The 15,521-nt window shown below is 38.3% G+C and overlaps 1 protein-coding gene across 1 annotated transcript; it reads right to left on the bottom strand.

Annotated features, from left to right (window-relative positions):
• Positions 1–1,682: 1,682 nt before the first annotated feature.
• Positions 1,683–14,415, bottom strand: hoxb8a (homeobox B8a). Its single transcript, XM_034191090.1, has 2 exons — positions 13,534–14,415; positions 1,683–2,134 (listed from the first exon to the last, which is right to left on the bottom strand). Exons 1-2 carry the CDS (start codon positions 13,964–13,966, stop codon positions 1,725–1,727), a joined length of 843 nt encoding a protein of 280 aa, XP_034046981.1. The 5' UTR covers positions 13,967–14,415; the 3' UTR covers positions 1,683–1,724.
• Positions 14,416–15,521: the final 1,106 nt, after the last annotated feature.

Below are 15,521 nucleotides of genomic sequence, written 5' to 3' on the forward strand. Positions count from 1 at the left end.
AGCATGTATAAAGTGAATAAAATTGGTCCTAGCACAGAACCCTTGTGGAACTCCATAATTAACTTTAGTCTGTGAAGACGACTCCCCATTTACATGAACAAATTGTAATCTATTAGACAAATATGATTCAAACCACCGCAGCGCAGTGCCTTTAATACCTATGGCATGCTCTAATCTCTGTAATAAAATTTTTATGGTCAACAGTATCAAAAGCAGCACTGAGGTCTAACAGAACAAGCACAGAGATGAGTCCACTGTCCGAGGCCATAAGAAGATCATTTGTAACCTTCACTAATGCTGTTTCTGTACTATGATGAATTCTAAAACCTGACTGAAACTCTTCAAATAGACCATTCCTCTGCAGATGATCAGTTAGCTGTTTTACAACTACCCTTTCAAGAATTTTTGAGAGAAAAGGAAGGTTGGAGATTGGCCTATAATTAGCTAAGATAGCTGGGTCAAGTGATGGCTTTTTAAGTAATGGTTTAATTACTGCCACCTTAAAAGCCTGTGGTACATAGCCAACTAACAAAGATAGATTGATCATATTTAAGATCGAAGCATTAAATAATGGTAGGGCTTCCTTGAGCAGCCTGGTAGGAATGGGGTCTAATAAACATGTTGATGGTTTGGATGAAGTAACTAATGAAAATAACTCAGACAGAACAATCGGAGAGAAAGAGTCTAACCAAATACCGGCATCACTGAAAGCAGCCAAAGCCAATCACAAATCTGATCTGATGAACCAACGAAGGGAAGAACTAAACATTATATGTCTTTGACAGTTGAGCAGTTAATGTTTTCATAATATTAACTTAATTCTTAAGTTAATTAAGAATTATATTTTTAGTTGATACACAACCAAGTTCATGAATGCAGTTTTAAATCCATTATCATTCACGCCTTCATGCAAAACCTCATTAAAAGCACAACACTGATTTATTTATTATTTTTTTCCTCAATTTTATTTTTATGAATGTTCTCTTTTTTAATCTGCACTGTGCGCATGCTTTTACCCAAAAAAGAGAAAAAAGAAGACAACATAAACACCATCGATCAGAAAACGAACTAAAACGACAATTAGAATGTGTAAAAAAGAGATCAGACCTACTAAAACGGCATAAATAGGCAGTTTCATGTTGTTGGAATTTTCATTAATTGCTACGATATCATCAATCATCAATCATCGCCATGACAACAACAACATAGAAGTGAGAAGTACAGTAAAAAGTGCACCATCATCATTTAACTTAAAAACTATACAGCTGCCAAAGATAAAATTGTTAATGATAAACTTCTAACAATATAGAAATGTTTCCACGATAATTGTTCCACAAAGAAAGGAAGCTATCGGTTTCTTTTTTTTTTTTTTGTTTGTTTGTTTGTTTTAAACACTAGAGGCTATGTTCATCGGCGTTCAACACCCCCACCTTGATGAACTGTAATTTTTTTTTTGAAAAGTTTATATGCATCTTTTTTTCTTCTTCTCGTCTGAAATGGTCAAGCTTGTCAGTCACCATTTTGAAGACTAAAGTTCCTTCCCATCGATTGAATCGTGGAGTCGGCAGAGCAGTCCAGTGACCTCAGTTAAGACAAAAAACAACTCCCCCACCTCATCTCACCCCCCACCCCATCCTGTCTGACATTTACACCCTCTTTATCCCCCGTGTCTTTGTCCTCGGTCTTCCTTTCTTCTTCTCTCCCCTTTAATTTTTACAACTTTCTTACATTTGCTTGTGGGTTTTCTCGCAGCAATCCTCACTCAAGGAGGCCTGTGACCCCGCCGTGCCGGCCACTGTGCTTCCTCCTCCTCCTCCTCCACCTCCTCCACCGCCGCCGCCATCACTACTTGCTCCTCCGCTGCCGCTCTCCCTCAGCTCCTTCTCCCTCCTCTCCCTCTCCACCGCCTCCTGTTCGCTCTTGCTGCTGGGGAACTTGTCCTTATTGTTCTCCTTCTTCCACTTCATCCTGCGGTTTTGGAACCAGATCTTTACCTGCCGTTCTGTCAGTGCCAGTGCATGCGACACCTCGATGCGACGTTTCCGGGTCAGGTATGGGTTGAACAGGAACTCCTTTTCCAGCTCCAGTGTCTGGTAGCGGCTGTAGGTCTGCCGGCCGCGTCTCCTGCCCGCAGCTACTGGGGGAGGTGGGGGGGTGAGAAGAAGGGAGACAGGGGGAGATACTTTGAGATATATAGGATTTACAAAACCACAATACACAACTGTTTGATTGACTTCACATATTCACATCTGGCCTATGGTCATGGGGTTTTTTGTACATGTCCTCCAAAATTAATGTGGCCACAGGGGGCAGTGTAACCACAGAGCCAACCACGATGGACAATGAAGAAGAAATACATGTCTGATGCAACAACAACACAAAACTAAAATCAGTGAAAGTTTTGAAAGCAAATGAAGTGTTTGATATGACCATGGAGTTCTACAGTACCAATAATGTCAGAAGAGCTGGTATAACATCATCAACAAGATAAATGAGATATTTTGCTGCCAGTCAGAGATGGATGACTGCTAATCCAATCTTGTGGCTTTGTGCAAGATATGCAAGCAAAAATGTGAACACCATTGACTGTGTGTGTATGGCGTGAGATTGGTTTGCAGCCTGTGTGACATCACCCATAGGTTTTCTATAGAAACCTGGAACAGCTGATATGAAGCCCGTATCTGGGTGTCGCGGTGGCAGTGCTGACTGGCCACATCGCGACAAACCCATATATAGATAAAGAGGTGGGCTATGAGGGACTGCATGTGTGACAAAAGAAGCCTGAACACACCTCTATTTTTGAGACCAAAACAGCTAAACTAACTTGCTAACCTTGGTTTGGGTGTTTATTAATCACTTTTTTTGTTTGTGTGTGTGACTGTGCAGTGGTTCTCATAAGCTGCTTCGGTGTGGGCATCAAAGGTTCTGAGCCACTAATGTTGTCAGAAGTTGTGCAATAACAGTACCACAGTTCAGCTAATCCGATAACAGATAATTGTCGAAGCTAATGTTTTTGCTAGCAGATTAGCTTTTCAGATAAGTTTTAAAACCATCATCGGACAAATTATCTTCCGATAAATTTAGTTCCTATAACTTTCAGTCCGATAACTTTTTTTTAATTTTTTTTTTGCTGGTAAAGTGAGCAAAGTTTAACACGTCAAAAACGGTTATAAACCCTAAAATCAAACATTTTAGCCCATCTGTTGTGTGTTTGTTGCAGACTGGCTGCCTGTCACTTGCTGATGATGTCATCATTAAGCGCAAAACGTGACTGGCCAGTCGACGTAAGGAGCATTGTGGGTAGTGTAATTCAGGTTCACTTTGGACGTTACAGTGTGTTATCGTCCGCTCGACACAAAACAAAACGGACAAATTTTAACATTATTTTGTTTTATTTCTTTGTGGCTGATGGTATAACTTAATCTCCGAGATTCAGTGGGGGAGAGAAGCTCTCACGGCTCAGCTGTGCACAGAGGGATTTTCTTCACCATTTAGACACTGTTTGGGATAAAATAAAAGGATGCTTTATATGGATTATTTCTTTAGATGAATCCCATTGAAACTAACAGGTAAGAATTTATATTTACTATGTGTCTTTTACTCTGCCAATCAATGCATTAATGGACGTATTTCGGTTGTTTAAGTCTCAGGTTTCAAAGTGTGTGAAAAAAGAAGTCGCTTTCTCACTGCTGGGTTGTGTCTTCCCACAATTACTGTCATTCCAGTTGTCATGGCAATGGATTGCAAAATCCTGCTAAATCTTGGCATTTCTTTTTTTTAATCCAATTGTGCCATAACATTATAAGGTTAAAAAATAAAAAATAAAACTATGTTTCTTGCTTTGTCCATATCTGCTGTGACATGTATTTTAGAATATTATGTGACATTTTCTGTAGTTTATGTGATCTGTAATATCAAAATATAATGCAATGGTAAAATACCCTCAGCATTATGAGCATTGTGTTCATAATTTGCATTTATTTAATTAATTATTAAGATCCTATTGCCTTATGTAGAATTTGTAGCAACCCGGTCTCACGGCATATTGTGATTCAGCAGCACAAAATATACATTAATCTAGTGGTTTGTCATATTGTCACAAAAAGTGCAAAATGTTCCTCATGGCAGCACAAATTCATTCTAATTCATTCTGTGATGGCTGCACGAAATTAAAAGTGCAGTGGGTGGTCGGGGTGATTATGGTTAGGATTAGGGGAAGGAGTGGGGTTAGGTTATGGTTAAGGTTAGGGTTGGGGGTAGGAGTAGGGTTAGTAATAGTGAGTTAAAAAAAACACCACAAAATAAAAAATAAAGCCCCTCTATCAATCAATCAATCAAAAACAATATTTACATTTTAACAGCATCTGCAGGAGGATTTGCCTGTGCACATATATGAGCTTTTGAGAAGAGCAGAAGTTGTGCTAATCATGCAATATTTGTAGATCACCCTCTGTGCATTTGCAGGTATTAATGAATTTAACTCTATAGTTTTGAGTTAGCGGAGGTTTGCGTGCACACTCACGTCCAAGAAATGTCTTGTAAATCAGTTCAGAGGTGTTATTGGGGTCTAAAAACAGTGTTTTCAGTTTTAGAAGTCTATATTACTCACAAGCTTTTACATAATATATGAGAAAGGTGTTATTTATAGCCAAAAATGAAGGGAAGTTAGCTAGTGAAACCAGTAAGTGAAGTCATCACTCTAATGTCTGTGAAATGCTTTGTAAATCCTTCCAGAGGTGTTAACAGGTTACAAAAACAATGTTTTCAATTTTAGAGGTGTTCATTTTTCACAAGCTTTTAAATAATATATGAGAAAGATGTTATTTCTAGCCAAAAACAAAGCAAAGTTAGCAGCTAGTGACACCAGGAAGTGATGTCACTGCACTTAAGTCCACAAAATCATACCATAAAATTAGGTACAGAATGTAACGTTTTAACCTCTTAAAATACCTCTTAAAATAGGTCAAGGTTACCCATCTTTGAACTTGTCCAAGGTCTGTGTCCCAAGAATGTTCCTTGTCAATTTTCCCTTTTTTTTTAATTGCCTGGAAAACCACCTCATGTAAATGTTATAACTGTTTAGCGTTTAGAGTCCATTACACATATTTTCAGTTTGCTACTCCAAATTGCATAATTTGGAGATTGATGGAAACCCACCGAATGACACCTGACAAATGATATAATTGAACCTCAAAAAACAATTTGTTATTTCTGTTGTTGATTTGCGTATGTTTGAGTTTTAAGAAAATAACATGAGCTCATAGCCCAAACTTCAGGTGAGGGTATCAGAGGGACACTGAAGGAATTATTGGTTCTTTATCTATAAGAGACCAAAAGTAACTGTTGTCTACAGAAAAGTTTCATATGCAGGTTTGCGACCTATTGGTCATGTTTATCTGTGCATAATCTAGCACACAGGTGCCTGAGTGTTGTGGACCCCAGTAGCTGGAGAAGGCCAAGGGGATGCTCATGTTTCATCTGGCTACAGCAGATGGTTATTTTAGAGATGTGGGAATGGACCAGTTGGACCAGTTGTCTGCCTGGGTGATTGCCATTGAGGACCCAATGGTTTTGTGGTGTTGTGGCGCATTGCTGCAATTGTTGTTTCTCCATTTCCAACATCATAGCAGAACGGATCACTCAAAGACTTTAGGAAAAATGAATGGGCACTGATAATTACATTCTGGACTCACACGCTATTCCAACAGGAGGCGATAAATCATCTATATTTTATGGCTACGACAGTATGCATGCTCTGACTGGTTGATTTCCGGTCTGATATTTTCCTATACCAGGCCGTTACCATCACAAATGGTCCGGATCACATATCACATTTGTGACTTTGTTTACAATTTTCACTCCGTGAAATAAAATAAAACAAAAAGCGAACAAAGAAATTATGAGTGATGAAGAGAACCATTCTCTGAGCAAATTTTATTACACTGACGCGTTTGAATTGGAGGAATTAACAGCAAACCAGCGTGAAGTGGACATACAAAATGAAGACCAACAAGACGAAAACAGCTCCAAGCAGCCATATAATAAACAAATTATTAGCCTCGCTTGCTCAGTCTGATATTTTCAGTACAGACCTTGCACTTGGTTAATAATCCTTTAATATATTAAAAGTGAAGTGGCATCTGTTTATGTGTATGTGTGCTAGTATGCATGATTTTATTTAGTAAATTCAATGTAAGTACACAATATACATTTAAAATACCTGGGTGACACAAGAAAGTGAAAACACTTATTTCCACTGTGATCCATTTAAAAATCAAATGACAAAATAGAAACAAAAATAAAATATAATAACAACAATAATAATAATAATAATAATAATAATAATAATAATAATAATAATAATAATAATAATAATAATAATAATAATAATAGTGTGTATGTGATAGCAAGAACCTAAACAATTTATAAATACAGTTAATTCACATTACAAAATGATGTAATTAACAGGAAATAAAAGGGCTGAGTTCTCCCTCAAAAAAGTGTTGAGGTCTAAGGTATAAGATTCTAAAAACATTCTGGACTCACATGCCATTCCAACTCATTATAGAAACTTTGCATAATGTATTACCACCCTTGAAAAATGTCAGCTACTTATTTTATAAACACTACCCAAACTAGAGCCCGTGGATCCCCACTGACCATGCGCTAGTTTATATTAAGTTGGAAGTAAAGGTCTCTTTAGGTTAATGTTAACTGCCTGTTTATATTTGTTTTACTGCTGTAAAACTAACTTTACATCACAATGTAATAAAATTTAATAAATAAATAAAGCTTAAACCAAATATAGCATAGAGCCTACAAGCTACATGTTAGCTTAAAAATGTAAAAATGGTCAGCTTTATTTGCACTCCCATCTGGTTGCTAAAACTGGCCATTTGGAGGATAATGACTGTGCTAGCTAGCAACGCTAACCCAGTTACTACATCAGCTCTCCGCGTTAGCTTGCGGAATAATCACGTAAGCACACAAGGCTTCTGTTCTTATGTGTTAATAATATAACCTTAAAGTTGAGACTTTATAAACTGATGTATTTACTCCACACTAACAAAACCTTTAAAATATTCTAGCCCCACCCATTCTACTCCAACAAATAGATGAAACTGCAATTTTCTAGCAAGACCACAGCATAAAGAAATAGTTTGTTGTGTGCTACTAATTTTGAGTACAAATAAACATTTTATTACTGCTTTTAAAAAAATAAATATGAATAGGAATAGGTAGTCCTGTAGCAAACTGTTACTGTGTGTTATCAGTTAATCTGCTGACAATGTTTTTAATTGTGCTATCTATAAAATATCTTAAAATCCAGTGATTTTATCTCAGAATCAAAACAAAAATCTTTATATTTCATCTACAAAATTCATGACAAATTAAAAAAAATGAGGCTATAATATCAGGCTGTAATCTTAGGACTGTTTAGTATTACGTAACGTCAACAGTACAGCACATCTTAAAAGTCTTAAAATAGCTCAAATCTGATTTTAAAACACTAAAATGCACCTGAATCATTTAAATGCATATCAAACCTGATTTATTTTAACTGAATCTGAATCACTCTTCATTAAAACATTGCACTGTTGTTTATAGGAGAATAAAAGCAGCCTTATTTCAAAATAAAATATCAAGATGAGTTTATATGAAGTCAAAGTCAATCTGTTGTTGATGTGAAACTGTTTAAAACCACCAGTCAAAATAAGTTTTGTTCATTAATGTTGTTGTTAATTAATGTTTGGCTATGGGTTGAGATTTCAGTCTGACCTTCAGTGTCCCGTTTGCCACATTAATGAACTGAAATCGATTTATGTGTTGCTTTTTTACACTAAATCACACACTATACCTATGAAAATGAACAGATTTTTTTTTCTTTCCAAACTGCTCTAAAGTTATGGAGGTTTAATTTTTGTGTTCCTTTCCTATTATTATAATTTATGTCAGCACAAACTGTGAAATGGAAAACCTGATATTTGACATCACATTATGAAAAGTATAACAAATTAAAATAGATAAGTATAAGTACATACTTGTATGTGTAAAAGAATCTCAGAGCTCAAAAAATTAAAAACATTGTACAGAGACTGAATGAGAATATGATTAAAGTGTGGTGTTAAGTGCTTCTTGCTGTTTTCATTACCTCTCTGCATGCACACTGAAATCTTCTAACAGTCAACACAGACTGATAGAAAAGTCGTTAATTCTTCAGAAAACTTCCATTTCAAAATCAACATAAAATGTGACCATATTTACATTTCTTTACAATGCTTTCAGCATTTCAAAAAGCCACGAGACTCCGAATAAACGTTCTGCGGGGTGAATAAAAATGACACATTAAAACCATAAAATCCTGGCAGCAGACCCTGGACAGATTAAACACACAGAACATTTATGGAAGTGATTATGTTTCCATAAAACGGTTTGATTTTCATATAATAAAAGAAGCACTCTGCCACAGAACAAATCTGCTGGTGATCATCACACGAGTGTAAAATGAACACTGCTGCTTAGAAATTAATAATAAATAATAGTAATAATAATAAAAAAAACTAATTTACCAGCTACAACACCTTTCATATCATGCAGATCAAAGTGCTTTCGATCAAACCTGATTTGAAACAGCAACAATAAAATATAAATGCACGTATAATATCAAAGAAAGTATTTAGATTGCTAAACATTTTAAGAAGCATATTTCATTTATTCTTTATTTGTGCTTCCTACAGTTCATTCTGGGTTTCCACAAAGGATAGAACTGTGCATATATATATATATATATATATATATATATATATATATATATATATATATATATATATATATATATATATATATATATATATATATATATTGTGTGTGTGTGTGTGTGTGTGTGTGTGTGTGAAAGAGATTACATGTGTAAAAGGCTGGTTGGTTATAATAACTATTAGACGCTGAGAAGATCTGAGTAAATAATAATAACAATAATAATAGCAGTATTTCTGAAAACAAAATTATGTCAAACTCTTAAATTATCTCAAATGTGTTGGTCAAATATCTATTGAACAATTATCAAAAATTGTGTAGGATTTTTGTTTTTTGCTAATGGAAGAAAAACACGACAGAATTACATGCACTGCAAGATGACAAACATATGTAAAATCCATAAAATCAAATACTGACCATTCAGCTCCTGTAAACTCAGAAAAAAAATGTATTTATTCACCTTGTGGTTTTATTTGTCCTTTTGTTTGAATTAGTTCATTTTCCATTTTATATTGTTATCACACATATTCTGTAGTCCACAAATAAAATGCCACAAATGAAAATTTGGGAACCCGCAAATCTCATTATGTTAAAATAGCTTCACATTTACTTTACTTTCAATTTCATGATTTTTTTTAAAATGATAATTGAAATCTGTACACTTTAAAACTTTCTTCTGGTCTGTTTCCGGTGTTTCCTCTTTTTGGATTTTTTTATTATTAATATTTTGTGATTAAGGGGGCACAAATGTATGATGTATTTTATGATCACTTTTTTTTGACTGAACATTGTTGTATTTAATTCCTGATTAGTAATTTATTTTGTAATTAATCATATCTAATATTATCATTTGTCCTGACTTGGTGATTAAAAAAAAAAAAAGAAAACAATGATTGAGAAACAAGAATAAATGACACACTGAAATAATAGATTTAAAACTATGTGTGATGTTTTTTTTTTTTTTTTTGGCTTCAGAGTGCCTATTTCTTTTTTACTTGCATCACCAAACGTATTCACCCCAGAAGCAAATGCTCTTTCCCATTAGTTCATGTATTTGCTTTAATATTTATTTTTTTCTTTAGTGGAATGTATTCATCATCTGACCGGCACAACCCTTTCTTAAAACATTTGTTATCTGCACCATGTTATTATTGATACAAATAAATCAATTTCATTTCAAAAAAATACATTTTCCCTAAACACTTTGAAATTATTGTGTATATTTGGTAAGAAATCTCCGTACCAGTGACGTGAGCTTGTGTGGTACAGTGGATTTTGTGTTTGTTTTATGACATCCACCTTTAATGCCAGCCTGCTTTTTCCTTCAGATTTAATCTCACGTATCTCCAGGACAGTAAAATTTGTGGATTAAATTAAGAAAGGACTTTGATTGAAGTTCATATGCTGCTTTTACCTGCACTGATCACATTGTGTTTTAAAGCCTGGGAGGTAAAAACAAGGGGAATATATTTAATAACTGTTACAGTGTTCCAGACTGTTGTTGAGGAGCAGCTCATAACTTTTATTTTATTTTATTTATTTATGTACTTTTCTTCTGTGCAAAAACATGGTATAAAAAAGATGAAGTGTTTTAATGCTGGTGTTGAAGGGACCGATGCAAAGCCCACTACATTCACAGCTGTCACCAGCCATGAGTTAAATGGAATGAGAAACACTTTGCAGGACAAAATAACCTCAGCAGAGCTTTGATCCGAGCACCTAATAATCTGCACGCATGGTCAGAATGAGAATTTAACCACTCCTTATCTTGTCATCTCGGCAGGGACCAAAAAACTGTTTGAGGGGCAGCCGAAGCAATTAAAGAAGAAAAAAAATAATTGTTTTAATTAATTTTTTATCCAACAAACATTTCCATAAAAGCTTCTCAAATGTGACAATTTTCTCTTTTTCTTTAATCACTGCAAATTGAATTCCTGACACTTCTGAGTGGTGGACAGATACTGAAGAGGTCTCCTTTCTGCAGGAAAGTACAATTGGCACACGGCTATATATATATATATATATATACAGAGAGAGAGAGAGAGAGAGAGAGAGAGAGAGAGAGAGAGAGAGAGAGAGAGAGAGAGAGAGAGAGAGAGAGAGAGAGAGAGATAGATAGATAGATAGATAGATAGATAGATAGATAGATAGATTGCTGCAAAATTTTCAATTTATGATTCAAAATCCAGAGCCCATCACTTTGACTGTACTCTATACATTACAGGCTTAGTGAGCTCATTTTCAGAGCAGGCAGTTCCTGGACCAAGACCACCCCTGCCCATTATCCATATAATGTGGAGTTGCGTCAGGAAGAGCATCCAGCATAAAACTTGTGCCAAATCAACATACGAGCTCAGATCTGCTGTGGGGACAAGAAGCTGAAGGACTTACTAAATAGAATTTATTTTATTTAATGCTAAAAGAGAACTGGAGACCTGTGCACTCTAATCTCAGTCTGTTGTATCCTGCAGAAATTTGCTTTGAAATTGTCCTCTTTTAAGAGAAAATTAAATTAAATGTGAAATAAATTGATGATACAACAGAGTAAAAACATTTACTATTCGATCAGATCTGATTTCTTTCCTTTTTTTCTTTTTTCTTCAGGGGGAGGGGGGGCATTTCATAGAGTATAGACTAAACTTTTATTTAATTATTTATAAACTAGAAAAAAACAGTAATTACTGTAATTGCAACCCTGGTTTGAGTACACTTGTAATCCATTATTCATACCATCAATTTTTCTGTTCTAAACGTTACCCCAAGCGAATACTCCACTTTTGGAATATTGCATGTTTAAAGTTATGCCTCGTATTTTCTGCAGGATAAAATATAGTTTTTCGCTCTTTGGCGGGGGTAAACACTCTGAGTGCTGCTTCCCGAGTTTGACATTTTACAGATTGTCATTTCATAAGAGAATGAAACGAACAGGCGCATTAGAAATATGAAACACTCCCAAGATCTACAAGCCAATTAGATGAGCTCCAAAGTGATGCATGATGTGGACCGAAAAACAAGACAGCTGACATTTTACAGAAAGGACAACAGACATTACAGACATGCATTTATTCATCGGCTTAATCAGATTTTATCTCTCTTTTCCATGAGAGGGAAAATGGTTTGTCAAGATTTCCAACCGCAGCGCTAAAAATCGTAAAATGAGCTCTGCTTTAGTGTCAAATTAAAAATGGAATATTAAACCTTCAGCTCGGGGGCGCGGGAGTATTTCAAGATAGTTATGAGGAACCTCCTTCGGTGAGGAGGAGGGCAGGAGGCGGTAATCGTCCTTCATAATACAAGATATGAAATGTACTCGCTCGTTAAATAATTACTTTGGAGTTAAACGCGAAGGAGAACCGCGTTAACGCCTGCGCGCAAAGCCGGAGCGCTTCTTTCCGCTAAATCCACGCGCTGAGCAGAGATAATATACCCACAACAAGCGTGCACGAGCTGTAATTCTGCTCTTACGAAGGGATCAAAAATGTGTGCGCGTCCCCTGGCTCATCGCCATCAGCTACTGTGCGTCCGTGGACGTTTTGGTTTGTAAACACTGGGCTTTACGCGCGGGAGCAGCGCGGCTTGGATTCGCCTTTTCATTCTCCCCGGATTAAAAAAAACCCTAAGGAAAAACAAATCTGAAAACTACCATCAATCATCTTCTGGCTTCGATTTAAAGGGAAACAAATTTGAGGCAGCAGCTCTATGGCACGCGTGAGCGTGGAGAGTCGTATAAAAAGCTCACTGAAAAGCTGTTACGCACAGGGGAACTGTGTTAGAGAAATACAGCAAGGATGTAAATTATGACAATTTATAACAGTTATATCACAATAATCTGCACATTTTAAATGAAGAAGCAGAATTTCTCAAAAAAAAAGTGTCAGACTGTTAAAAAAAACAAAAAAACAGAAGAATCTTAACTGTGCTTTTAATTTATATATATTTTATATTTTAAATACAACAACCGTGAAGTCTTGTATAGGCCATAACGTGCAAATAGAAAAAAAAAAAGCATGAGCAATAAACTGCCACATGCACGCGCACACGACCCGAAGGAGAAATCCAAGCTCAAAGACCATTCTCTGCCCCTCGCTCCCTCTCCCCATTCTCCACATCCTCTGCTAAAATTGTCTTTTTGCACTGTTATTGGATTAAACCGTCAGTTCCACCAATATCTTATTTTAATAATGATGGCAGTTTAAAAAAAAATGCAATTTATGTTTGATTGCGATCGTTTTAAACATCACATCAACGCGCGCTAAATCCAAAAAATCGTCCTTCCCCCCTTTCCCTCCCCCCTGTAGCATTCACGCACGCGCACTCTGCCTGGGGGGAAATGGCCACCGTGTAGACCACAGGCAAGTCATAAAAGTAAAAAGGCAGTAAAAGTTTAACCTGGGTCAGACCTGAGTGTCTAAAACGACTCTATGTTCCTTCTGTTCTTGGAGGGTCCCTGGTTTTTGTACAAACCTTCCTGCACCTTCTCCATCACAAACTGTCTGTTTTCCTCTCGGTATATGACCCGGCAATTAAACCATAAAGTCATTCAGGTTTTTCGGTGCTGCCAATAAAGCCATAAATGTGCTTTGAGAGCGCATTCGACTTCTTTAAATTGCTGTTTTAAACTGACTCATCCAGCTCTCCTGTGCCGTTTCCCCACTTTCTGATGCTGGGTGAGCACGGCTCACTTTGCCCCGAAACGCGGACACTCACCTTGCGCGCTGTTCAAAGAAAGAGATGTGCACGTTGTGAACAAGAAAAGAAGTGCTGCTCCCTCCTCACCTTGCGGCCTCATCCACGGGAACAGCTGCGTCGGTGAAGGGCTTTGCTCGGTTCCCTCTCCGTCCTCGCCTCCGAGCCCCGGCGCGCCGCCCAGTTTACAGTCGCTGTACTGGACCAGATCCGCGTCCTGTGCTCCGAAGAGCGTCTGCCGCTGCAGAGCGTCGTATCCGTAGAAGTTTCCGGGCTCGCCATGGCACGTCACCGCGCAGGGGCTCTGCTGGTACGGATTGCTGGGCAGCGTGGAAGCGCTGTGGTGGTAGAAGTCCTGGATCTGCGGAGCGTGTTGGAAGGTGGCGCCGGAGCCCGGTCCGTACACCACGGTGGGCCGGCTGCCGGCCAGGTCCTGCGCAAAACCGCACTCGTAATAGTTCGGGCGTAACGAGTCCCCGCTTTTATATTTAGAGAAGAGCGAGTTGACGAAATATGAACTCATCTTTTGTGTTGTTGTTTCTGTCGAACTTGTGGAGCTCAAACGGCGACTTTGAATTGTCTTTTTGTCGGTTTGTGCAGCGCGGACTCAGACAGACAGACAGAGAGAGAGAAAGAGAGCGAGAGGAGGGAGGGGGGCAGGTCTGCCGCCGGGGTCGTTGTTGTGGTCTTTTCCCCTCACGGCCACAGCGGACGAGCCGGGTGCAGTAACCGCGGACAGCCAGAGGAGCCACAACCACCGCCACCACCACAACAACAATCACAGCGATTCCATGAAACCTCCAGCGAGAAAAAACAAGGAGATGAAGAAGAGGAAGGAATAGAGAAGGAGGAAAAGCTGGTGCGCATCACAATTCCGGCTTTCGCGCTGTACGCAGGAGCCCTGTCGCGCTCTCAAACGGCTTTTCCGTGATTTACTCCTCTGCAAATGAGTTGTTTCATATTTTTCCTCCCTCTCCCTCTCTCGCTCTCTCTCTCTCTCTCCCTCCTTCTCTCTCGCTCTCTCTCTCTCTCTCCCTCCTTCTCTCTCTCTCTCTCTCTCTCTCTCTCTCTCTCTCTCTCTCTCTCTTGCTCCCTTTCTCTCTCTGTGTCGGTTTCAGGGGTAATTTGCATCTATTATCAGCTCTTCATCCCATTGGCTTTTACCGCGCACGCACACACGCACGCCTGCGCGGACGGACACACACACGAGCATACACAAGGGCGAGTTACCAGTTTATTTTCTCCTCACGCACGCGTGCGTACTAAGTACTGTCCAGGTGTTGCCTGCGCGCAAAAAAAGGATGACGGATGAAGAAGAGGATGCGACGCGTGAGAGAGGAGTTGCCGTGTTTGTTCCTAATTGGTGTTTGGTGTTTAACAAGTCCTGCCCTGAAAATGTAACCGGGTTATCTGGGCCTTTCTGGTCCTCGTGCAGGCCCTGGATGCGTCACGATTGTTGTCCAAATCTGATCTTCATAAAGGCGTGAGGTGGAGCGGGGCGGAAAATAACAGCTCTGTAAACAGTTTAACAAACTATAAACCCCGTGAGGTGGCGGGGCAGCGTTCGGTTGTTTACGTCCGCGCAGCACACAAACGAAAAAAAAAGTTTTTTTACGACGCGCCATTTACGCGTCCGGAGGCCGTAAACGGCTAATCAGGTTGGAGGTATTTAAATATCAATTCCACTCCTTCTTGTCGGACATTTTTCTAACAGGAGGTTGATCTTGGTCTGTTGCTTTGTGACAAAAACAGTGGACACTCCAGTGTGAAGTGGTTTAGGCTTTTTCACGTTCTCCGTTGGTGCCAAAACAGGCCCGAAAATTCAAACTTCCAGTGATGATGGAGCGGTTTGTTCCGAACTGCATGCGCAGCGGCCCTGGATACTTCATCAGAATATCATTCTGTATTACAGTCATCACGTATTTAGTTAACACCTTATTTAAAAGTCCTTGTCGCGGGTTTTGTCTTTTGCGCGCTCAAAATTGCAATCGTTTTATTTATTTCTATCATAAAGCGCGCAGGCAGAAGAGGCTCTAATGATCAGCTGTAAAACCGCCTCTCAGAGAAATGATTGCTGC

Source organism: Thalassophryne amazonica, chromosome 16, assembly GCF_902500255.1.
Source record: "Thalassophryne amazonica chromosome 16, fThaAma1.1, whole genome shotgun sequence".
NCBI classification, from domain to species: Eukaryota; Metazoa; Chordata; class Actinopteri; order Batrachoidiformes; family Batrachoididae; genus Thalassophryne; species Thalassophryne amazonica.

Bases quoted from the DNA above. Each gene is read 5' to 3' on its own strand.
- hoxb8a (XM_034191090.1), bottom strand. From the start codon at position 13,966: ATGAGTTCATATTTCGTCAACTCGCTCTTCTCTAAATATAAAAGCGGG. The intron at 2,135-13,533 runs GTGAGGAGGGAG...CTCCCCCAGTAG, and splicing joins CCCGTGGATGAGGCCGCAAG to CTGCGGGCAGGAGACGCGGC.